This window comes from Chroicocephalus ridibundus, chromosome 4 (assembly GCF_963924245.1).
Source record: "Chroicocephalus ridibundus chromosome 4, bChrRid1.1, whole genome shotgun sequence".
Lineage (NCBI taxonomy): Eukaryota > Metazoa > Chordata > Aves > Charadriiformes > Laridae > Chroicocephalus > Chroicocephalus ridibundus.
In genome coordinates, this window is record NC_086287.1 from 1181592 (window position 1) to 1205158 (window position 23567).

General features: G+C 48.6%; 2 protein-coding genes across 5 annotated transcripts in view; one reads left to right on the forward strand and one right to left on the reverse strand.

The window, feature by feature from the left end:
* Positions 1–4163: 4163 nt before the first annotated feature.
* Positions 4164–5268, reverse strand: INAFM2 (InaF motif containing 2). The gene has a single exon (XM_063332257.1). It carries the CDS (start codon positions 5098–5100, stop codon positions 4729–4731), a length of 372 nt encoding a protein of 123 aa, XP_063188327.1. The 5' UTR covers positions 5101–5268; the 3' UTR covers positions 4164–4728.
* Positions 5269–5601: 333 nt separating this feature from the next.
* PLCB2 (phospholipase C beta 2) overlaps positions 5602–23567 on the forward strand; it is a 64012-nt gene continuing 46046 nt past the window's right edge. For 2 of the 4 annotated variants that reach the window (XM_063332798.1, XM_063332799.1), the window contains exon 1: positions 19827–20254. In XM_063332798.1, the coding sequence (XP_063188868.1) occupies positions 20171–20254 (84 nt within the window). In that variant the 5' untranslated portion in view covers positions 19827–20170. Of the gene's footprint in view, positions 5740–19826; positions 20255–23567 lie in introns of those variants that run through there. The other 2 variants (XM_063332800.1, XM_063332801.1) reach the window with 2 other exon arrangements.

The window sequence follows — 23567 nt, forward strand, 5'->3', positions numbered from 1 at the left end:
GCCACTGAGATCAGTTTTGACCTCTGAAGGAGAGCCCCGATGCCCAGAAGCAGCCGCTGATTTTTGTTACCAAAACTACACCGCCAGACTGCTTTTCAGCGGCACTCATGAATTAAGCCAAGATCTGGAGTAAAAATAACACCATCTTCCGTGTCAGAAATACGGGGATGAAGATGTACGCGTTACCTCAGCTGAAATCACGAGAGAACATGCGTGGGGAAGAGGTAGCTTTTAGAAGATGAAAATGTGAGCAGCTGCTGGAGCACATTACACGCTCCAGTAACTTTTTTTCCAGCTATTTCCCTTCCTTCTGGTCCCTCAGCACGCGAGTTACACCGAACACACTCTCCTTGAGCAAAGGGAGCTCAATGGGACAAGACCAGCGCGTACAAGCAGAGGGCAAGTATTATATGGCCATAAATAAGTGTGAGCCCAGAGGCACCTACACACAAGGAACGAACGAAGAAGGTTCAAAAGCCACCCTCTGATCTAGATGCACCTTTGACTGGGCATCATTAAAAATTCTGCACTTATTTCTCCTCCTTTTAGGGAGCGCTTCCATTTGACAGAGCTTGCAGTTCAAATCCTTCTCTAAGGATCTCTCTGAGGCAGCGTTACACAGTGCTGGAGGATCACCAGGGTCCGCTGAGAGCTGGACAAGGCAGGATTAGCAGAAATTGTCTCACACAAAGTCCAATTCCTCCCTCACGAGACTCTTCTCAGTCAGAAAGGAAGAGCAGAACACAACCTGGTCTTCTCTCCATCCTCTGAAGTGATTACTGTGATTAGGAACTGGAAAATCAAGGCTACTGTGGTATTTACCTCCCTCGCCTCTTGACCACGACGCGTTCTGTCACCGCGTTTCAGAACTAAGCTGCACCTGAAGCACAAATATACGGCAACTTCTGTTCTCTATGACACAATTTTTTGAAGGCTCTTGACAAAAATCTGGAACTCAGGCCCTAAATGATACAGAGACTCAAAGCTTGAAGGAAAGTTGGCATTACGGAATTACAAGCATGTTTAATCAAAAAACAGAAGTAAAAAAATGGAAGCACAGGTGTCCATGTTCCAGCCATGTTCTTACAGCCAACACGCTGCACAGGAGCATCCCACCCTTCCAAGTTTTGAGACCCCCGTTAACTTCCTTGTATGATTAAAGCAAAGGGCCTAAGACCCAACATTTCACTCATGTCCGACTATCTCCTTCATCCAAACCGAATTCCAGCCAACTCCCTTTCACACAGAGCTGCACACGCTGGAAATACGGCACAGTTCTGTTTGCAACAGGCAGGACAGCATCTGCGTAAAGGGAATAGCCCTTACCAGCGAGGCCAAGGAACTAACATTACAAATCACGAGGTTACAGCGATTTCTATCTAGGAAGCAACACAAAAGCCTGTGCCTTATCGCGCCTGATACAATTACACTAAGTGAACTGATTTTTGTTTTTCTTGGAGGAGCAATGAAGGGAAAGACTGAATTGGTGCTGAAGTAATACCACAGATAACAAGATATTCTGCCTTTTAAGCCTCAGGTTTACCCAAGAGTGGTGACCGCACCAATTTAGGGCACTAAAAAAATTATGTTTCAGATGCAGATGACTGTCTCAGTGCAACGATGGCAACATAATGCAAAAACTCACAGTCCAAGGTGACTATCCAGCTGTTATCTGTAGCAGCCAACCTACTTTCCAAGAAAGCCCTAATACCCTAAATTTTAAAAAGTTACCTTACACCTAGAAACCAGGCAGGACGAGACATTTTTGTTACTAGAAATATTTGCGAAGTGCACGTAGTCACTGATTTCTTGGACAGTCTGCCACAAAGAGAGGAGCAAGCCCAGAGCCTGGCTCACTGCAGGCTGGCAGCAGCAGTATCTCATGGGGAACATATTTTCCTCCAGAGGACTGCGATTCCTGGCTAGGGAAAGGATGTAGAAGAGATTTTATCTGAAGAATCCAGGTCCAAAAGGGCTTTGGAAAACAAGGCCGCTCAAATCACAAAAGCTCCCTGGCCCCTAGGCCAGCAGCCCGGGATCCATCTGCATCTTTACAAGCCGGAGCTCTCCCCACCCCGTGGGCCCAGTACGACAGTGGTGAGGTGACAGGACGCTCCAAAGCCAGTTGTAAGAGGTACAGAAATAGAAGTGTTTCACTCATATCTCAATTTGTCAGCAGAGGAGAAGATGCAAAAACAGAGTCTGGGAACTCATCAAGCCTGCGCTTTCATACAGGAATGAAGACAGCCACAACCATCGCACTACTGGCTCATCAGCTATTTTTAGCACCAGAAAGAGAGGCAACCATCAGCGATGGGTCTGTTCCCTCTGATGAAGCGGATCTGAACGCTACCACTGCCCCAAAGATCCTTTACCACCAAAACCACAAACCAGGTGAAGAGCTTTAAGTTGTTCCTGCTCCTGAATACGAGGCATCTCTCCGCAGTTACATGGCAGGCTGGAAGAGGGCCATGCAGCCCATTTAATTCAATTCCCTTCCTCTTCCATCTGCTCCACGCAGCCGCGCTCTATTAGTCTTCTGAGAGCAATTGTATTTAAAGTGAAAAATGCCAGGAGTCTGTGTACATCCAGCATACATCGGACGTACTGTTCAAAGCCACTACAGTCACCAGCTCTGAGCTGCAGGCCAGGATCAGAGAAATCCCAGTGTCTGTGTAATTCCACCCAGCTTTTATTTATATTCAAAGGTTTTAAAAGTTAAACACAAGCTCCCTCCCAGAGATGCTTCCCAACTGGTTCTGCATTTAGCACCGGAGCCAAGACACAGACTAAACTCAACTGGCACCAAACAATGAGCCTGTTCTGTTTTTCTTTTACTCGTTCCTCCCTTAGAGAGCTGCAGAAAGCCTTTCCCCGTAAAACCAGAGGCTGCAAGGAGAGCAAACAGCATCCTTCTCACCAGGACCCAGAGCTACTGCCTGCGTGCAGCAGCCCCACGAGCAGGTATCGGCATGCTGCAGCCAGAACTGCCACGGGAACCCCATCACCCAACGCTACAGAACAGACACACATGGGGCTAAACCCAGCCAAACCCCTGGGCAAAGCTGCGAGCTGGCGCTGCTGCCAGGACACCCTCGGCCCTGCCACTGCAGGGGAGAAACAGCAAGAGTTTAGAAGCAGCAGAAGGTGACAGGGTGGCAGCGCAGCCGCTCGCTCCAGCAGCTCCGGGCTTTCAGCTCCTTCAGCAGCTCCTCTACCTGCCCTGCAGAAAGGTGGCACTGGTCTTTTGCCACCTGCCACATTCAGGCTTTTGGCTAAAATGACTAAGCATCATCTTTTTTCCTTCCCACCAGCTACCCTTCTTTTTTAGCGCATTAACAACATCCAGACCTTCCCGCAGGCTCCCCAGAAAATGGAAAAGGAGGGTGGACGATCACATCCAAACCGCTCCCCCCTTTTGCCCAATTTCTCTCTGGAAACCCGCTGCTCCTGATTTCTACCTGTAACAGATGCTGTAAAGGAATGCCCAGCTGACACAGCCTTAGCGCAACACCAAAGCATTTCTCCAAAGCAATCATACTGATTTAGGTATGAAACAGCTAATTTCCCCCCCAACTTTAAAAAAGTCAAGTGCTGTATTTTACAGTATCTTCATGATTTGCACAACCGAAATACGTACACCACATTAGAGCAGAGGAAATCTGAACTCCTGGGATCCTTTCAGAGGACGCGGAATAGCCCGGCAGCCTCACAATTAAGGCGTTCAACCGAAACCATCAATCTGAAAAGCAGCCGCTCAGAATGACAGAGGTCTTACAGTCTCCTACTTGACAGCTCACATCCTACAGTCGTTAGAGACTGCGATACAGCCGAGCAGAACATTTCTGAAGCCTACAGGGCAGGAAAACATGGAGCGCGGAGGAGAGCCTGCCCAGGGCCAGGGCACATCTCCAGCTGGCTGGCACAGACCTACCCCCTGAAGATCAAACCTTCTTCCATCGCCAGCGCTTAGCTGCCGTGATTAACGGGAGTTAATCACGGAGGTTTCACCAGCCTCACCTAAGGACACCAACGAAAAATGAATCAACAACGTTATTATGCCACAGTTGCCCATGACAGCGGGCAAACCATTCTGGCTACCCAGAGAACCCTTCCAGTTCCTCCTCAAGTCCCCCTCCCACCACCAAAGAGAACATACTGCGTTACCGAGACTTTCATATTGGGAAAATATTTTAATATAGTAAACAAGTCAATTTACCTTTCACATGTTTTTAAATAAGTTTATGCTCATTGTTAAACAAAACTGTTTTTACCTAAACAATGGATTACAGCCTCTAAATTCATATTGTTCCCAGCTGATCCTGTAAATAGTGAGGAATTTTGGACACCGATATCCTTTTATAAGTAACAGACGGGCATAAATAGCGCAGGAATTCAATGCAGGTTCAAAGGGAGAAGCGAGCCCTGGTGAGGAGAAGAACGAAGCCACAAAATTCCCTTTTCGAGGAAACACGAGGTGGGGGGTTGGGGGGCGTTAAAGATACCGCAGTTCTACCCAGTACAAACGTCTCCTTCCCCCGCCGGCACCCGGGCCCGGTCAGTCTCCAGCCCGAGCTCTTCGGGGCTCCGCCGCGCCGGGGCCGCCTCGCCGCCGGCCGGGTCCTCCGCCGCGCCCGGCCGCGGCATCCCCCCGCTGCCGGCCTCCCCTCCGCGGTCCGCCGGGCCCGTCCTCCCTCCGGCGCGGGGGGGCGATAGCTGACGGCGGCCTCAGGGGCTGCCCCGCGCCCCGGGCGGCGGCGCGTCCGGGCGGTCGGTCCGGGCGAGGCTGGGCCCGGGGCCCGTTGGCGGCTCCTGCGCGCGTCCGGCCGCAGGGCCCGGCAGCGTGGCGGCGTGGGGCGGCGGGGTGGCGGTGGCGGGGCCGGGCCCGGGGGAGCCGCCGCCGCCGCTGCGCACCGGCTGCCAGATGAGGCTGTAGTAGACGGCGAGGACGATGGCGGCCAGCGAGACGGAGAGGACGTAGGCCAGCACAGTGGCCAGGCGCACCCACTTCTTGTTGGTCTTGGCCGCCATGCGCGCCTTCTTGTCCCCAGTGTATGTGGCGGGCTTGCCCCGCTCCGCCCCCGCCTCCTTCTCCTTCATGGGGGCCCGGCCCTTGGCCCGCTGCTCCACCGACCCCGCCGTGCTGGGCCCGGCCCGGCTCCCGCCGCCTCAGGACATGCCGCCGCCTCGTGCCGCCGCCCGCGCCGCTCCGGCCGCTCCGCCAACCGCGGGCGGGGGCGAGGGGCGGGGCTTAAAGGGGCAACACCGCCCGGGGGGTGTGGGGAGGGCGCCGGTTAAAGGGGCGATGTTCCCCCTCCCCGTATCGGGAGTGGGGTGGCGCCGTTGCGCGTGCGCGGCCGTTGGCTCTGTGAGGGGGAGCGAGGCGGGCGGCGGGTCTGTGAGGGGGCGATGGCGGACGGCCCGCCCCACGGCCACTGGTCTGGCAGCGTGCTGGCCTCTTTACCTCAGTGGGCTGGTGGAGGGTGGTGGTCTGGGGCTCTGCCCCCTGCTGTGGGACCGCCCCATCCCTCCCCCCGGGGCCTGAAGGGCGGGCGGTACCCCATCCACCCACCCAGCCGGGCCGAGATTAGGGCTCGTCTTCAGGGCCCCGTGAGCAGAGGGGGGGTGAGCGCCAGGAAGGCTCCCGGCGGAGGCCTAGTGCAATAGGAGGGGGTCAGGAACCTTCCCTTTGCTTTCTCTTCGCGGTGGGAGCTGCTCCTCGGGCCTCCCTGCCCGCAGGTATGTGCGTTAAAAAGAGTGTGGCCAGCAGGTGGAGGGAGGTCATCCTCCCCCTCTGCTCTGCCCTGGGGAAGCCACATCTGGAGCACTGGGTCCAGTTCTGGGCCCCCCAGTTCAAGAAGGACGGGGAACTGCTGGAGAGAGTCCAGTGGTTAGCTACAAAGGTGATCAGGGGACTAGAGCATCTCTGTGCTGAGGAAAGGCTGAGAGACCTGGGGCTCTTCAGCCTGGAGAAGAGAAGACTCAGAGGGGATCTTACAAATATGTAAAGGGTGGGTGGCAAGGGGATAGGGCTGGACTCTTCTCAGTGGTGCCTGGTGACAGGAAAAGGGGTAATGGACAAACTTGACAAAGCTCCATCTCAACACGAGGAGGAACTTCTTTGCTGTGAGGGTGGCAGAGCCCTGGCACTGGCTGCCCAGAGAGGTGGGGGAGTCTCCTGCCCTGGAGATATTCCAAACCCACCTGGATGTGTTCCTGTCCAGCCTGCCTTGGCAGGGGGGTTGGACTGGATGATCTCCAGAGGTCCCTTCCAACCCCTGCCAGTCTGTGATGTGGTGCTGCCTGCACCTCTCATGCAGCTTGAGGGGTGCCTTGGCTGAGCAGCAGTGTCTGGGGAGAGGCTGGTTTAGTTCCCTTCAAACTGAGCTGATCCCAAATTTATGGAGATTATCTGAAGCTGTTATTGCTGTTAGGGTTTGAATTTACCTTATTCTCTTTAGTCCCTCACAAAAGCATTATATTGACTTAGTCTGAAGACAGCTGAAGTGCTGTTCTAGGATATGGATCAGCATTTTATTTTTTTTTCTTTACGGTGCAAGATGTTTACTTTTGAGAATGACTTAGTTGCTCCTTTTGCAACTCCTTTTTTCCCTCAAGTCTTAGGCCAGTCAGGTGTGTTGCAGCAGAAAACCTCTTGTAAACAAGGAACCACAGTTCTGAGAGAGGCTAACAGCAGCTGGAGAAATGACTGTCACCCAGAAAAGCATCAGAGGAAGTGAGTGATTGAGTTTTCAGTTAACAGTAGCATTTTATTTTTACACTCAATAGCAGGAAACATGCGGAGGGTTGGGAGAGAAAGGAAGAACCTCTGAGTTTTTGCAGGAAGAAGTATGGAGCTTGCGGCTCTGAGGAAGACTACTGGAGCAGAAAATATGTTAGAGAATAAAATGGAGTAACTTGAAAATAACTGTAATTCTTGGAGAAGTGGTGGATTGTGTTGACTAAAAGCTCCAGGGCTGCTGTGTGCATGTGTAAGGGTAGCACTGCCGTGGTGATCTGTGCACACTCACCCTCAGCTGGCTGTAGCAGGGAGCTCCCAGTGTCCAGCAGCAAAGGGAGCCTCTGGAAGGGGCCGTGAAGCCCCTCAGTGGGAGGTGCTTAAGGGCTCTGCCTGGTTGTTCTTACAAGGGCAAAGGAATTTTGGAGACTAAACTTTTTTGAGGTAGCAGCTATGCAGACATGGGATGTTCTGTATCCAGATCCTTCCCTTGCCTGCATGGAAGGGGTAAAGGCTGTAACATTGTGCTGCCAGCTGCCTTCAGAAGAGATCCTCTGCCTTTTGGCCTCAGCACACATCTCATCTGTAGTAATAAAAATCATGGCTATGCAGCGTAGATACAGGAGTGAGTGGATCCCACTGTGGCTGCCTTGCCAGCACTGGCAAGGGAAGCAGTGATTTCACTGCTTGCTCAGGGTAGAGGGGGCTTATTGCCCATCGCAGGGGGATTGGACTAGATGATTTTTAAAGGTCCCTTCCAACCCGAGTGATTCTGTGATTCTACAGCTAATGACATACTCTATCCTCATGAAATACCTAATTTTCATGAAATGTTTCTGTAACCCTGTATGTGTCTAGGAAACATTTGCAAGTGGATATTATGATTTTCTGTAGGCCCCCTTATCTCTCTTGCCCTGATTTATTGCACCTGACTGCATTCCCCTGGTTGAAGTCGAATTTCATACACCTGAATCATATGAGCTGATGGCATCCTCCTGACAAAGCTTTCCTGAGTCACAGAAATGCATTTTTGGTGTTCTCCTATAGATTCTGTACACCAGTTGTCTTGGACTGTGTATGTTTAAGTTGTATGTTTGGATTTATAGCAATTCCTACAAAATGGATTTTCCACTAATTTTCAGGCTGTTTTCTCTTGATGATGGGTTTGCTCCACCTCTTCCCTTGCTTCATGTATTTCATTCAGCAGCTATCTGCTGCTCCATCTTTTGTTTGCATTTAAAAGGAAAATTCTATAACTTGATGAGGACTTCAGCACACCTTTCCTCTGCTTTACATGTGTCACTGAGCTATTTATTTTGAGGTCAGAGACTTCTTGGTTTCTGTGATACAGAGTATTTTAAGATTGAGTTTAGACCTTTTGTGTCTAGCGTAATTTCTTAGATTTTCAGCTTGTTTTTTAATCTATCCTCGCAGCTGCTGGTCTGGACTCACCTTCTTGCTGGCCTTTCTCTTCCCGCTATTGAATGATGCAAAGACGGGCAGAGGCAGAGCCTCACAGACATGTCTCTGTCCACTCACAGTTCTTCCTTAAATCATCTGTGCAGAAATTGGTTCATTCCAAACCCTTATGCTGTCTGTGATATCTGTTCTTGCCACTGATACAATTTATCATTTCCTCTGGTGAAAGGATGATTAATTGCTACCTGTCACAAGACCTTTCCCTATGCTCTTCCTTAATTCCAGTTCTGGAATTCTGGGGGAGAGGATTGATGTGTACCGGCAGTTCCTTTGGGGCTGAGTGAGACCCTGACAGTCTTTGCTTGATGCTTGTCTAGTCTATGTTGTCTTCCTGCATTTTAAGTCTGTCCTTGGAGATGCTGCATCCTACTTTATTGCTTAACTCAACTCTGTTGTAGTGTCTAGAAGGTGGCAGACAAAAACCAGAGCCCTGGTGTTGCTAGGTATTCAAAGGTATATTATTTTGAGTTTGATAAGGGATGTTTAAAAGAGTCAGCAGGTTGATACAGGAAATACGCACGAAAGGTAACAGTGAGGTGGGAGGAATCAGTGTAGTAAAAAGCAGTTATAACTGCATATCTTAGTCTGATGTCCCCAAAATTAGTTTTCCCCTCTGGGAAGAAACCAATCCTTCTTAATCTCTGTGCAAATGATTGCTGCTCTTTCACTGCTGCTGTGCTCTTTTTCCCTCTGCTCACCAAATCTCTGTTTATGAATCCGAGTTAATAGCGCTCCTTTTCCATCAGTGGAGGTCTTGGCAGACTGGATTGGCTAAGAACATGCAGTGGAGTTGTAGAAGCGGTCCCAGCAGAGGTAGCGAGTGTGGTGTGGTGGAGATACCACCGCACCTCGTATCATTTGAATGTAGATTCTAGGAGCAACTAAAGCAGTTCCAGCTAGAAAATTGGCATGATAATTCAGCATGAGTTACGCTCTTTCCTGCCTTCCCAATTTTTACTGTGCACAAATAAATGGGTGTGAGTTGCTCTCCAGGTCCTTTTGTTCAAGTGCAGGCAGCTGCCAGAAGGCGTGTGCCTTCTGTTCCTAAACTTAGTTCCTTGCTAACAACCACCCATAAAGGCAAATGAGAGTCAGGAAGCCAGAGCTGCAATAATGGTATTTTCTTTGTCCTCTGGGTTTTAGCAGGAATACCAAGCTGTGCGTTGAGCAGGCTCCCGTGGTGCAGAAATAGAGCTCTGGGGTGCAGAGCTCAGAGGTCTTGTGAAGTCAGTGAATGTGTCAGACGTTAGACAAAGCTTGCAAATTAGTTCTTGCTGGGATTTTTGCCTAAAGAACACAGAAGAGATCACTTGCCTGAGACAAAAGCAGTCAGGGGCACGTGATGTGCCCTGGGACTGGACCTGCCAATGAAGGAGAGCTGTATAGCCCTTGAACATCGAGCCTTTCTCCTGTGACAGTCCAAATGCCATACGCTTCAGGATCCCATTGTTCTATAAGCTTCTCCAATTATTTATTTCTCTTGCCCGAGGGTCCGCTAGGAAACTTGTTTACTTATGAGCCTGCTACTTACTGCCTTACACCTGTGTTTAGTTGAAAACCCAAGTGCTGAGATAGCTTGGTGAAGATTTGGTGTTCCACCTACCTAACTGAACAGTATTGCTTGAATTCTGCTGCTACCTGTTGCAATGGGATGTTTGTTTGCTCTCCAAGGGCCCCTGAAGGATGTAGCTAAATAAACCTGTGTTATTGATTTCCCATGTTCGGAGTCAGTGGATAGTATCTAGTGCTTCAGGACAGAGAAGACTTAATTAAGGGAAGATTATTGGCCTAAGATATTACCTCTGTACAGACCTTGCTTCTGAGAATAGTGAAACATTGGATTGGATTGCCTGGGAGGTGGTTGAGTCTCTGCTGTTAACGGAGGCTTCCTGAAACGCTCTGAACTAACGTCTGTCAGAGCTGATAAATGTCACAGCTGATCCTGCCCTGGGACAAGGGCTGGGCTGGATGGCTTCCCACAGTCCCATTGCCCCCATGCTTTTGATTCGGCTAAGGCAGCTACTCTGCCTTTGCTTCCTGTGCCCTGTCATTAGGAGGCCATCTGATGTGACACCGTACACATGATGGCTTATTCTGTGAGGTGTGCGGTTTGGTTACTCCGCTTAGCTTAGCTTCTGTAACTGAAGTCATCATTCACTACCATCATGCTATGCACTCCCGTGGCTGAACTCTGGCCCTAGTTTTTGTTCTTGGTATCTGCCTCTGGCAGTGTGACTTCTACAGGCAGATTATAGACTTCATAAAGTTTTGTTACTTTTTTTTATTGTCCATGTTGTTTTTTAAACTTTATACTGTCTCTTTGGTCACGTTTGTGAGATGGGGAGGGGAGAGATGGATGAGATCTTTCTACCTGACGCCTAATGTTTAAAGGATGGAATAGGTATGTTTAAATTCATCTCTCTCTCGACTGAAGTCCTTGATCAGATGTTTTGCTAGGCTTAAGCTTTCTGTCATAGAGAAGGTCTCTGCTCTTGACAGGGGACAATCTCTTCATGCTCTGCTGTCTGCCTTTCTAAAGGAAATACACCTTAGTTCCTGCTGTTATTCCAGTCTCCTGTTTGGAGCCTGCAAGGAATCGGATTCTGTTCTTCTCTGGCATTTTCTTCTTACACTTCAATATCTCCTCTGTCTTTTGCGGGAAGGTGCTGTCTCTCTTGTTAATCCAATAACAGATGGGGGAAGGCTGGGGATGTTCTTTTAATTCCTTCAGCTTCTGATTTAGCTGTGGTAAGTGAGGTTTACACAACCCACTGTCTTGCGCTGACTTGGAAAGTGATCTGCAGAGGTTACAGGGTGGGTGGGAAGATGGTAGCAGCAATGCTGAATGTGAGCTATAACAGCAGGAGGTCTGGCTTTGCTCTGGATAGAGGCCTTGGGCAGAAAGCTCAGGGCAGGGGTGCATCAGCAGCTTCAACCTTCTATCATCACCTTGGTGAGGCTCACTTTGAGCCGTTTTGTTATCCTGTGAATCATCTGCACAGTATAAAGAGCATGTCCCACTTGCAGGAGAGCCTTGGACAGTGACTGTTTCCTTGGTGGGGAAGGTCTTGAGAGAGTTCAGTGCATCTGAAAAGGGGAAAGTTGTGCTCATTTCACTAAGTACAGGACTCCAAGAGGGTGAGGGCTGGGGTTTCTTAAAATAAAAAAAAGTCTCTATTTGCGTGTGAACCTGTGCTGTCTGCGTTGGTTGTGACTCTAAACGCAGTCTCTGTGCAGGAATCCGGAGTCAAAAGTCAGTGCTTCGTTGTTCGTTTTGCAAGGAGGAAATGTTCATGTACACACACCCACGCACGCTTAACATCTGAACACAGTTCCGAGGGCTGTATTTTGAAAATAACCACGACTTTTCAAGCAATAGGACAGCAATGATTAATGGCCGTGTAATCTGAGCATCTTTGCCTCTGGTCTTCATGGTCTGAAGAAGCTGAACTCACCCACCTTTATGTGTGGAGAATTAATATGTGTGAATTGATGCACACAGAGGTACACATATATAGTATTTGTTCGCGTGTGTGTGGGAGAGCACTGACATAGGTTGTCTGAAAATACAACCTACAATGTTTGCAGAATGACAACACTTTATGCAGAGTTGCACCAACTTGTGATTGCCCCTACAAGCACTGGAACAGGATTTTCCTGGAAAGCCTTACCCACAATCTCATGATGCAGCCCCGAAGCTAAAGTGATCCTGGTTTAACCTGGGTTACCGCTGTTTTAATCTGGGATAGTTTGGGGTTTTTTTTTACCCAGGATGGAGAAGGGTGCTTTTGCAGTATTCACTGTGCATGATTGCTCAATGGTCTTTGGGGCCTGCTCTTAATGCAGCCAAGCTCTTGGTTAGGCCAAACAGCGTGTCCATTCTTGAAAGTCAGCTTGACTTAGCTTAAGTTTGGGTCCTTGCCTAGTTACGCTAAGGCAATGCGAAATTTTAGCTGCTTTAAAGATCCAGGTAGATTCTGTTATATATGAAGTCAACATGGGTTTTCACCCTAGTTAAAATAATGTAGCTTTGAATGTGATAATGCTCCCTGATATCACAGTAGTTTTTCCTTGCAGAAAAAAAATCTAAAGCGGCTGTTACTTTTTGACTTTCCCCATTTCTGTGTGCTTGGCTTTGTAGCTGAATGAGGAAAATGTGCTGGACTCATGTTGATAACCCTGTGCAAGGGAGGGTTATTTAACTGAATTACAATAGCAGCCTGAAACCTCTCCCAGTTCTGTTGGAGCTGATTCTTACTTGTTACATCTTATGCTTTCACACTGCTGTCCTGGTTCAGGCTGCGACTGGGAATGGAGCTGTAAAGTCCTAGGGGAGAGGCTGTTCTCATGCTTCCAGGAGCAGAAAGCATGGAAAATGTCAGTGGAAAATTCAGTCATGCTGTGTTGTACACCTGTGAAAAGGGGGAAGGTTTGTTGGTGATGAGCTGAAATGGGATTCCATATTAATGCTGTCTTGTCTTCAGATAAATCTTTAAATCTTGTTTTACAAGCCACTGGCCATTCTACTCAGGAAAATATTTCTTCCAGATCCAGTGGTTTGATAATCATCTGCTCATCTGGATGGATATGTTTCCAGCAGAGGTGTCCAAATGGTTTTGCTTATGTGACAGTATTATTCATCAGTTTTCTGCGGAGAGCAGTGCATGCATCATTGTTGGCTGCAAAATACTACAGAGGTCATGAAAGCGTGGGGACCAACTCCAGCTTGTTTATTGGGATCTTAAAGACCACGAATTGTGAACTGCAGAATGAAACCAAACCTGCCATCTAACCCAGCTGCGTATGCTCCCAGTACTAACAAGGTGGCATGTGTCAGAGCTGGTGTTTGTATCTGGGAAGCTGCGCTGCTTTTTGTGAACGTGTCTCATTAGACAGAAGCCTCCCCTGATACACCTTCTTGAGCCTTCACTGTTCCCACCAGTACACCCAGCCTTGTATTTGTCAGTGTAGTTCATGAACGTGCTGCTGCCTCTGGCCGCTCATACATCAGGAATGCCACAGAAATCACCTAGTAAGAGACCTTCCTTGTGCTCTGGTAGTGATTTCCATTCCATTTGCTGCTTTTTCCTCTTCCCATGTTTATCTGACTGTTCCAAAGAAAGCAGGGCTGGAGTTGCACACAGTGTTAAATGTTTTCTAGAGAGCTCTTTTCCAAGAAATCTGTAGTCATTTTGTGTGGGTGCCATTGTTTGTTCCCTGTTTGATAATGTGATGAAATAAAAAAATCACTTTCAATGATTAATTTTGACCTCTAGAAAGACAGGAGAGGATTTAAAATATACTGCACTGATTGCATGCATCAGGGCTAGAAAAGCTATGTAAAAAGCACAAATAACAGTAAATAAGTTAAAAAGGGCAGTTCCTGATAAGGCAGTCTCTTGGAGAGCAGCAATGGAAGAAGAAGCGATGGCCATGATGTGTGTGTAATTCATGTGCTCATTAGTTAATGGCACTGGGATGAGCCTGTGATCTCTCTGTGTGCACAGTGGTATCGTGGGGAGCAGGGATGGGTCAGGAGAGCAAACTCTCTGCAAAAGTGGATGAAAATGGGTTTCATCATTTCATCAGGATCTGATCTAAAACCCTCATCCCATCCACAGGTGATTACAAAGGATGCTGCCTGGATGAGGTCTTGCCGCTTTAGCTTCAGACACCTTTAGCTTCATCTTTACAGTTGCCGGGTATATCAGCTGGTGTAAATCAGCTTTGTTTGATGGCTTCCAGGGGCTGGGGAGCCATTGTGCCTTTTGAGATTCTGGGTTGGTTTTTTTCCAACAGCTTCAATTATCTAGGTGGAGGTTAGTGAGAAACCTGTGGGGGCTGAAAGTGGTCCTTAGTCTGAAAAGCTTGTGAGTCTCTGATTTTGTACTATTTACTTAAAACAGGGGAGGCTGTAGACCTACCTGCAAACCTACTTGGCTTTTCCTTTGCAGCCTGTGATGGAAAATTAATTCTTTCCTGCAGGACTAAACTTGAATATGTCATTGCTTCACAAGTGCATCTCACCTCAAGGAGGTGAAGAGTTTGGAATATAATGTGCACAGGCCTTTGCATTGAGGAGGGCACTAGTGGAAGGTTGAGGCTGGATATTACTAGCAGATTTTTAGTCTAGCATGTGGAGAAGTTTATGGGTGGGCCAGGGAAGACCATGGCTGGAACCTATTCAGCTGCATTAGCTGAGTGGGCAGAGTGGTTCTTGGGTAGCAGCCTGAGAATGCTTTAACTTGGAATCAGCTGGTAGGGGCACTGCAAAGAAGGTTTATAGCTGCTGCTTTTTTTTTCTATTATTTTATTGTTTTTTCATCCCTGATTCTGAACAGTGCTGCACGAGGAGGCAGTCTGGGATGAGCGTCTCTGGAATGGGATTCATTAGGATGCTTTGCCTTTCAAAGTCAGTGTGTTGGGGCTTACACATATGGACACAGTTGTCTTAAATCCATGTAGAAAACTTTGTGTTTGTGCTGATAAAAAGCCATCTGTGGGCTGAAGGCCACATTGCCTGCCTTAGCTTGATGCTGGAACCAAGCTGATATCCTTTGCTTCTCAGCCAAGGAGCTCTCACCTTCCTGGAGCCACACCAGTGAACGTGCCCGCTCTCAGGGAAACAGGGGTTCAATCCTGCCCTGAAGACCGGACTAATCTGCTAGTTTACCCTGGCTGCCTCGGAGCTCTCTGAAGGGAAGAGTCAAAGTGTGCTCAGTACCTGAGTCTGCACCCAGGTTCTTGGTCAGGCTTTTGTCTGGATGGGGCAAGAAACGTGCCTCTTCCCAGTGGGTCTTGGCTTTCCCTACACCCTGAATGCTTTGAGCAGAAACTGTTGTGTATCACTCCTCATTCTCTATTTCACAGTGAAGACTGATGTTTCAGGAATAATAGTTTGTCTCAACTGAGAATGAGCATGTTGACCTTAAAAAATATGTAATTTCTCCCATTCTTAAAGTTGTTAGGTTTGTGTCTTGCCCCAGATACTGTCTCCATTGTATGTCAGTTTAAGAAGTTGACCTTGAGCTGCAAAGCCCCCTGAGCTGCTGTTCTCTGTGACCTGCTCAAGGGGACTGTGATCTTCTGGACTTGACTCACTGGGCAGACACAGATACTGTGGCAGCTGGGTTTGCTCCTTTGGACCTTCCATAGGAGGTTGCACTTGAAAAATGTGCCTTAGCATCTGACCTTCTCACAAATTGAAAAAATTATGCCTATCCAAGGGAAGTTGAGTGAGTAAAATCCACGTTGTAGAGCTGGAACAGTTTTCCTGGAGAGGTAGTAGGTGCACGAAGCCTGTCAGTGTTTAAGAGGCATTTAGGCAATGCCCTTAATAACATGCTTTAACTTTTGTTCAGCCCTGAATTGGTCAGGCAGTTGGACTGCACGATTGGTGTTGGTCCCTTCCAACTGAAATACTCTATTCTAACAGACTGACTGTGGAAAGCAGAAGCAACAGGGATGTAAGTATGGCAGAATTATTGCAGTAATACTGAGGTCTCAACCAGGATTGGGAGTCTGCTGTGGCAGACAGCAAATACATCCACAGAAAGCAGCAGCTTGCAGGTGAAATAAATGGGGCTGGTACACTGGGAGGAAAAGGTTGATAAGGTCAAGAGCAAAATGGGGCTTCCTCCCCCAGAATCCTGATTTCCGATTCAGTATTTTATACTGTAGGTAAACAAAGTGGGGCAATTAGATGGATTCACCCCTGGATTTGGTAGAACTCACTTTCCTGTTCTTGCTGTTGTGTTACTGCAAGGTAACAGGAGATGGGCACATTCTATCTGGTGTGCTGCTGCTTGTTATCCTCCTTGCTCTTCTCTTAATGGCCTGTCTTGGAAATTTTCATTCTTTTGCTAGCCATTAGGAATTGCATGGTTCAGTCATGCCTGTGCAGTGTTATTTTTGTACTGCAGTAATGTATAGGGTGTTTAAACAGTGTGAGAGCCTGCTTGCATCGCTCAGCTGTGCGGTTTGGAAATACGCAGAGAGCCAGCAAAGTGCTGTAAGCACAACATTCTCCTGATGCATATTCCTGCTCAGTGGACGCTTAATTATGGACCTAATGATGTCTCAGTGGTTGGTCAGATTGTTTTGTTTTGTTTTTTTTATACCAAACCTCACTGCTTTTATGGTATTGTGGCATCTGTGGCCAGTTGTCTTTCTGTGCTGTAGTCCACTGCCCTCTGACTTCTGCAGATGGAGTTGAAGAGTCATGCTGTCAGGTGAGAGCTGTCATGAATCCTTGGCCTTTGTGGTTTGGGCTTAAGGTAGGACGCTAAATGTGCCCCGGTATACACACACTCAGCAGTTCTCTTCTCCGGGGGTGGTGAGAAAATACTGGCCTTTGTGGTCCTAATGGTGCCATTAATCCTTTCAGGATTCCCAGGATTCAGAGGGTAGAATAGTAAAAGGAGCAGCAGGATGAACTCAGTTTTGCTTAGCCGTGAATTTATTACTGGTGTCTGAAGGCAATGCTGAAGGCTGCATGCGCAATATCATAGCTGTTCACTAGAGGACAGTATTACACATTGCAAAGTATCATCATAATGGCGCGGTGCTGGGAGAGATTTACAGATTTTGTGTGTGCTAGGAATAGGTTGGGGTTGAGGTTACAAAGTAATTTGCTAGAACTCAGGAGCCATCCAGTCAAGGTGGTTTAATAGACAGCGTGGCTTAAATCACTGTCTACAGACCCTGTCTTGTAAAATCTCTGAAGGGTGATGCTGACTACCTTGCTTCTGCGTGCACTTTGTGGGAGGTAGAGACTGCTGAATAGATAGTACAGGGAGATAGGGAAGAGTCCTCAGGAAAAAAAAAAGGGGCAGGAAAAAAAAGGGAAATTTTTGCATATCAGCAGTCTTGTAGTGGGTGGTGGGGTGCTTGGCGGTGAAGGTAAGGGAAGAAAGCAAAGGAGGCAGGGGGCCCTGACCAGAGGGGATGTAGGATGAGTATACACTGGGTGACAGGCCCTGCAGGAGAAAGAAAATTAAGAGTGGCTGGAATAAATGCTGCTGAAGTGCTGCTGCTTCTGCCTGCTCCGCTATCAGAGCTTTCAGCAGAGGGCAGGACGGTTGCTTTATTCTATCGCTGTTCCATCAGCCGTCTCTTCATGCAAGGGACAGAAGGTCCCACATAGAGCAAGGAGTGTGAAATGAAAGATAAGGAGGTTGGGTTATGCAAAAGGAAGTGAGCTTCAGCTTTTGTGACCATCTTTATGCAAGCAGGGATCTTGGCCACTGATGTTGTGCAGCACCGTGCAGCCTCACAGGACAGCCGCTAGCTTGGTTGCTGTTCTGCATGTTTGTTGTTGGGTGGGTTTTTTTTGTTTTGGTTTTTTTTTTTAGATTTATTGTTTTATCCCTTAGGGAAAGCTGACCTTGAGTCACAAGCAAGTAAAAGTGTGGTAGGATTCTTGCTTACTTCATGTTTGTTGATGAGACAGAGAAAGCTGTTGAATATCCAGGTCTGAGAGAATGCAGGACAGATGCAGCCTTTCCGTGAGGCCCTGGATCTGGCAAGAAGCAGACATTGCTCACGAAGCTGTAACAACTGTGGTAAATACCAGATGGGCCACTAGAACCAGTAGCTGTCACTGCCTGATCTCTCCTGCAGTCCCTATGCTCTTGGCTGTACCAGGTGGCAAAACGCATCCCACCTTTCACTGCTTCACAGCTGGGATCTTGGAGGCTTCCTTTATTGCTTTCTGTGTTGCAGAGGGCAGGAGGGCTGCAGCACTTCTGAGCAAGATTGATGCTCTATCCTCTTCACAGCTGCTCCCTAAGTTAAAGTTAAGCATCCCTGAAACTGCTCTGGCCTTGCAGAAGGGATCAGGTGAGAGCAGAGAAAACTTTCACTCCTCACTGCAGCCTCCTGTGCTCGCATGGGCTTTCTCTACGCGTACCTGGGCCTGAGGGTCTGTTCCTAAGCTGCTTACAAGAAGAGCACAGAACAAAATCCACCCAGCAGTGCCTGGAGTTTCACTGGCATTTATGGCAAGTGCCAGGCTGTTGCTGAAGTCCCTGAGTGCGTCTAGCTCAGCCTTTGGGATCTGCTGCTTTGCTGCTTGGGAGTAACGGCATTCTCTGAGGTGGAGGGGTCCTGGTGATGCTGTCTTGGCTGGGCCTGGAGTACCCCACTGCTCTGTCAGCTGGCTGCCCGAGAAGAACATGTCACTTTGCACATGCAAAGGAAGCTTAATACCACGGGTGTGGCTTGGTTATGAGGCTGGAGGTGATTGATTCCCATGTCCCTAGTCTCAGCCCTGATACTGAGTAATCACAGCTATGGGTAAGCCACCCCAGTTCACTGCCCTAATAAAATAGAGCCAACAGCCTTAGCTTGGATAGCCAGTTCTTGTAAAGTACAGTGCCTTGCAAAATAAGTTAGTAAATGCAGATTGTAGCTGGAAATGTAGAAACTCTCTTATTCCCAGTTTTCCAGGCAGATAAACCCTTGAGAGAAATGTACAAGGGATGTTGGCTTTGTTCAGGGTTCTCTGTTTCTGCAGCAGGCATCTCTCTGAGAATTGCTGCCATCTTTGTTTTTTTACAAATAGAGTACTTGCTACAGGTCCACTTAATCTCTTGTGCCACTGACATTTGAGAATGCTCTTAGGATTCCTTCAGTCAGCCTTCCCCCGGCTGCCCAGTCTGCTTTGAAGTGCTGGCCTTATCGAACTGAGTAAGTCAGAGGTGGGAAAGAACGAACAAAACCATGCAGCTGGCTCCCTTTGCACAGTGGGAGTCTCTTTGTCCACCCTTCTTGGAGAATCTGTGCTACTTCTGACAGTGCCTTGTCCCTCTTGAGCAATGGCAAGTGCCACACCTTGACTTTCATAGGAGACAACAAGGACGAAATCTCAGCACGTGGCTGGGAATCCTATTATAGGAAGAGTGGCACAGTTATCTCCACTTCTAATTATTTGTGGGGCTCTGCCTGTTTGACTAAAATTAACCTTGCCCGTGTCGGTCCTTTTCACAAGCCACTCTCCTGGTTCACCAGTGCACATCTGCCACCAGAGCTCCTTTTCTCCTCCACTGTCCACACGTAATTCCTTCGTTCCAAGGTCAGGAGCAGGGACTCGTTTTTGCCCCGTTTGCCATTAATCTTCTGTTCTGCTTTCTGTCACTTCCTGGCAGCTTCATCATTATAATCCCCACTTTACACATCTCTCATTCTGTGTTCCCAGAGCATCTGCAGTAGACCCAAGTGAATCTGGAGAATATTGCAGTTCCTACGGACTCTGGTGAATGGTTTATTTCATCTGTCTGTGCAGTTTCCATCTGCTCTGCTGACCTGTCTCACTTTTCGGTTTGACGTTCAGAAGAACCGATAAGAGAAAGGAGAAAAGTGCAGCAAGTGGCCCCAGAAGCGGAGTCTGTACAGAGCAAGGAATAAGTTTATTTTCTGTGACATTTGGCCCATCGCATGAAGGGGGCAGTCTGCTTGTAGCCAAAGCCTGAGCTGTTCCGCAACCACATCTGCTGAAATAGTTTGAGTGTCAGCTGGCAATGCCTGCACTTTGTCAAAGACAACATTTAAGGAAGTTCAGTTGCGGAAGTGCTACGAACCGTGCGCTTCACAAGTACAACTCAGAGGAGTAGGTCCCTCCTGGAGAGGCGGCGTGCGTGCGTGCATGACTGCCCACGCGGGCATCTCAGCCCATCGCAAGCTTTCCTCTAGGTGACCTTGGGCTGAGCTGCTCGTGCTTGCTTGGAGAGCTGTTGATTTACAATGCAGATTCATCGGTCCTCGCCTGCCTGCCCCTGCCCCTCCTAAAATTGGCTGGGATATAAGAGGCTGTTTGCTTTCTGATGCCAACAGTGGCAGTGGCAGAGCGCCCTGCCATGTGAGAGGCAGAGATAGAGGAGAGGGGGCCAAGGAGGAGCAAACTGTGCAGCTGCTCTTGCTTCTGGTAGCTGAGGAGCACATCTGTGGGACAGAATGTCAATGCTTACCCCTGTCCTGCAGCCCCCGGAGGTGAAGGAGTATCTATCCAAGGGTGAGCGCTTCATCAAATGGGATGATGTGAGTACCGGGGTTTTTGCTTTGCTAGATTGTATGCGTGGTGGCAGGGCAGATACTGTGTTTTGGTCAGGGTTTGTGGGGAGGCTGGGAGCACGTATTCAGTGGGGGGGAAGGGACACTGTGTGTCGTACCTGAGAGCAGCGATGTCTGGATAGGGAGCGTGAACTGAGGGCTAAAAACAAAGGGCATATCGTTAGGGGTTGATGAGGTGACTTCTGCACCTCTTGTTACTGTGGAGGCTGGAAGTAAATGGCGTGTGCCACTGGGTCTGTGTCACAGCTGCTCTGGTGCAGCACCCCAGGTCCTGTTTCTCTCTGTGAACCGGCCCTCAGGAAGGCAGTCGCTGCTGGGAGCTTCCTTGGGGTGAGAGGCACATGCTGCATTTGGACACGTCCAGAGGAGTTTGATGAGTAGGATTTACTCCAGAGCTGAGCAGACTCTCCGTGCTTTGCAGATAGAGAAAAAATCAGGCTCCAAGTTGCTTCCTCTTATGGCCCTGTTCCTGGAGTGGATCAGAGGGTGAGCCATGTCCTCCCACGCCTGCCCGCTTGTGGGTCTGCGCAGCGGCCGAGCACTGAGGGGCCGGTGTGGTAACAGTGCCAGAGCCTCACAGGGTGCTGCAAAAAGCTGCTTCTCTCTCCGACTCAGTGTCCTCTTGTGTCTTCAAGACCCCTGGTTTGCAGTCTCTGTTTGTCTTTCATTGTGAGGGAAACAAAGTGTGGAAGAGCAGAAGAGGAGAGGGTAATTTGAATGCAGTAGTCCCCCTCCGCAGTTCCTTAGATGACAAAAGAGTATTTCCCCTGATACCCACGTACCTGAGCAAGAGGACAGCAGCTGCCCATCCATTTTGTCTGGAGTATGAATTGTCTGCTATTGAGCATGAATGCCGATAAAACGGGGGGCAGGCCAGGTTATGATTATTCATCAAGATCTGGGGGAAGCATTTGATGTGGTATTGCAAATGAGACGCGTTAGAAGGAGCCTCCAGCAGCAATATAGGAGGGATCAGTGCTTACTTTTGTGGGCGTAAAGCTGGAATAGAGTTTTAAGTCCCAAGGCAGCGTGTGCCAGGGAGGTAGATCACTTGTGTGCAGCAAAAGCATGGGGACCATTTTCCCAAAAACTGGAAGCTATTAAATACTTCACTGGGAATTCCTGGAATCATTAGGTTCCCTTGAAACCCAAGCTGACTCGAGTTGGGCTTCCAGACCCACCAAGTGTTTATTTGCTGCTGCAACCATAGGAGTTAGGGAGCTCAAGTCCTGTGTGGATTTTTCCCTGTCCCTGAGGTTTACAGATTTGTAAACATTCCTAAAAGTTTGCCTCTAACTACTAAGTAGTTTATAGACTTGACCTCCAACAATAATGAAAGCCTTCTCCACAAATGGGCTGTTCTGGTCATGTTGCTCCATCTCATTGTGCTTTCCCACTCCACAGTTAGAGCAGGCTGCAAAGGATGATGGCAAGAGCTCCAGGCTGCAGCATTACTAGCAGAGGGTCAGGATAAAAGCAGCTCTTCAGAGGTCACGGTCCTGTGGTTTTTTTGTCTCGCTCTTTGAATTGACCTGGCCATGCTGTTGGTAATAGTTTTGAACTCCTTCCACAATATCTGAGGCAAAAGAATGAAGGTAGATCAGATTGGCTCCTTACATCACTGTACGGTTTGGGGCTGGATGGTACCCTTCACTGTACCCAACAGTCTCTTAAGTAAAGCAAACCCATGCTTTTTCTGTAGTGCCTACACCTTGTCCAGCATTTGTAGTGTATTCTCTGGAGGGGAGTGCGGTAGGATCTGTGACAGGCTGCACTGGCACATCTTGGGGTAAAGCGCAATTCTGCTGTGCTTTGTTTAGCACCCAGCAAGCTGGGGCTGCCGGCCAGACTAGGGAGGTTAAGCCCTACTGCATGGGTGATGGTTTCTTTCAAGAACTGGCTTGGGAACCCTTCTGAAACCTCAGGTGGGGCACAATGTAGCAGCTGACCTCTTGAGCTGAGCAGAAGCCTATGGATTTGGCTCGATGCTGACTCTTACATTTTCTATCCTTGAAAGATTATGTATTACAGGATTTTACCAGACAACACTTGCTTTCTGCCCTAGAGTTGAACTCCACAGTGTGAGCAGCAGCCAGTTTGGCTGCCAGACCATCTTCTGTGGAATTCACCATCGCATTTGCTGCAAGGAGCCACCCCTCAGGAAAGTGTACCTGCACCCTGCGGCCATCCGTGTCCCTGATCAGGAGGCCAGCTGTCAGCGGTCCTTATTGCAGCTGAGCTAGATTTCAAGAAAGCTGCTTCAGAGGTGATAAAGTTAATCTAGAAACATGGCACAATGCTCAGTAGTAGTACTACAGTGCCTGTTTTGCTCTTCGGGGCTTGTGTTGAGGGAGCTAACCAAGAGCTCTGGGAACACGGGCACGATGCTGCGCAGATCAGCATTGTCCCTAGTACAGTGTGAGAAAGACAGTCGTGAGTACAAGGAGAAGATACAATGCACTGTGGCATGGGCAGTTTACCGTAAGGAAGTAACCTCCTCTGGAAATGAGGGTGGTGAGACACTGGCACAGGTTGCCCAGAGAGGTGGTGGAAGCCCCATCCCTGGAAGTTCTTAAGGCCAGGTTGGACGGGGCTCTGAGCAACCTGATCTAGTGGGAGGTGTCCCTGCCCAGGGCAGGGGGGTTGGAACTAGGTGATCTTTAAGGTCCCTTCCAACCCAAACAATTCTATGATACTATGAAATGGAGGTCCCTGGAAATACAGATAGGCTCTGGAGTGAAGTATGAGTTCAATAACAGACTGAAGAACTCAAGGCCAAGTGACAAATACAACTTCCAGATTCCATTACTGGTTTCATCTCAGTAGCTGTGTATATCAACTTCCTGAATGAATTTGAAGCCTTCCTGGAAATGGCTGATAGGCCTTACGATCCTATCTTCTGTGGCACCCAAGGTCAAATGCGGTGAGGAGTCATCTAGACTGAACGAGCAAATGGGCTGGGGCCCAAGCAGAGCCACCCAAACGTTCTTTATCTCTGACTCCAAAGAGCTCACACTAATTCATCTCTTAGCACAGGCTTGCATGTGGGATGGGAATGGATGTTGTCGTGAAAATTCTGTGAAGTTGTCCTTAACTGACAATGCAGAAGCAGTGTAACTATTCAGGGGTGAAGTACACAACCTCACAGCAGCCTGTGTCTCTGTTGCAATATGTGCCTTGGTTCTGATCTGGAGGGGCCCCCTGTTGTGTGGAGTTCAGCATCAGCCCCACATTATTTCATCTAACTGTGCCTGTAGTGTGGGTGTTTAAATAGCTGCTT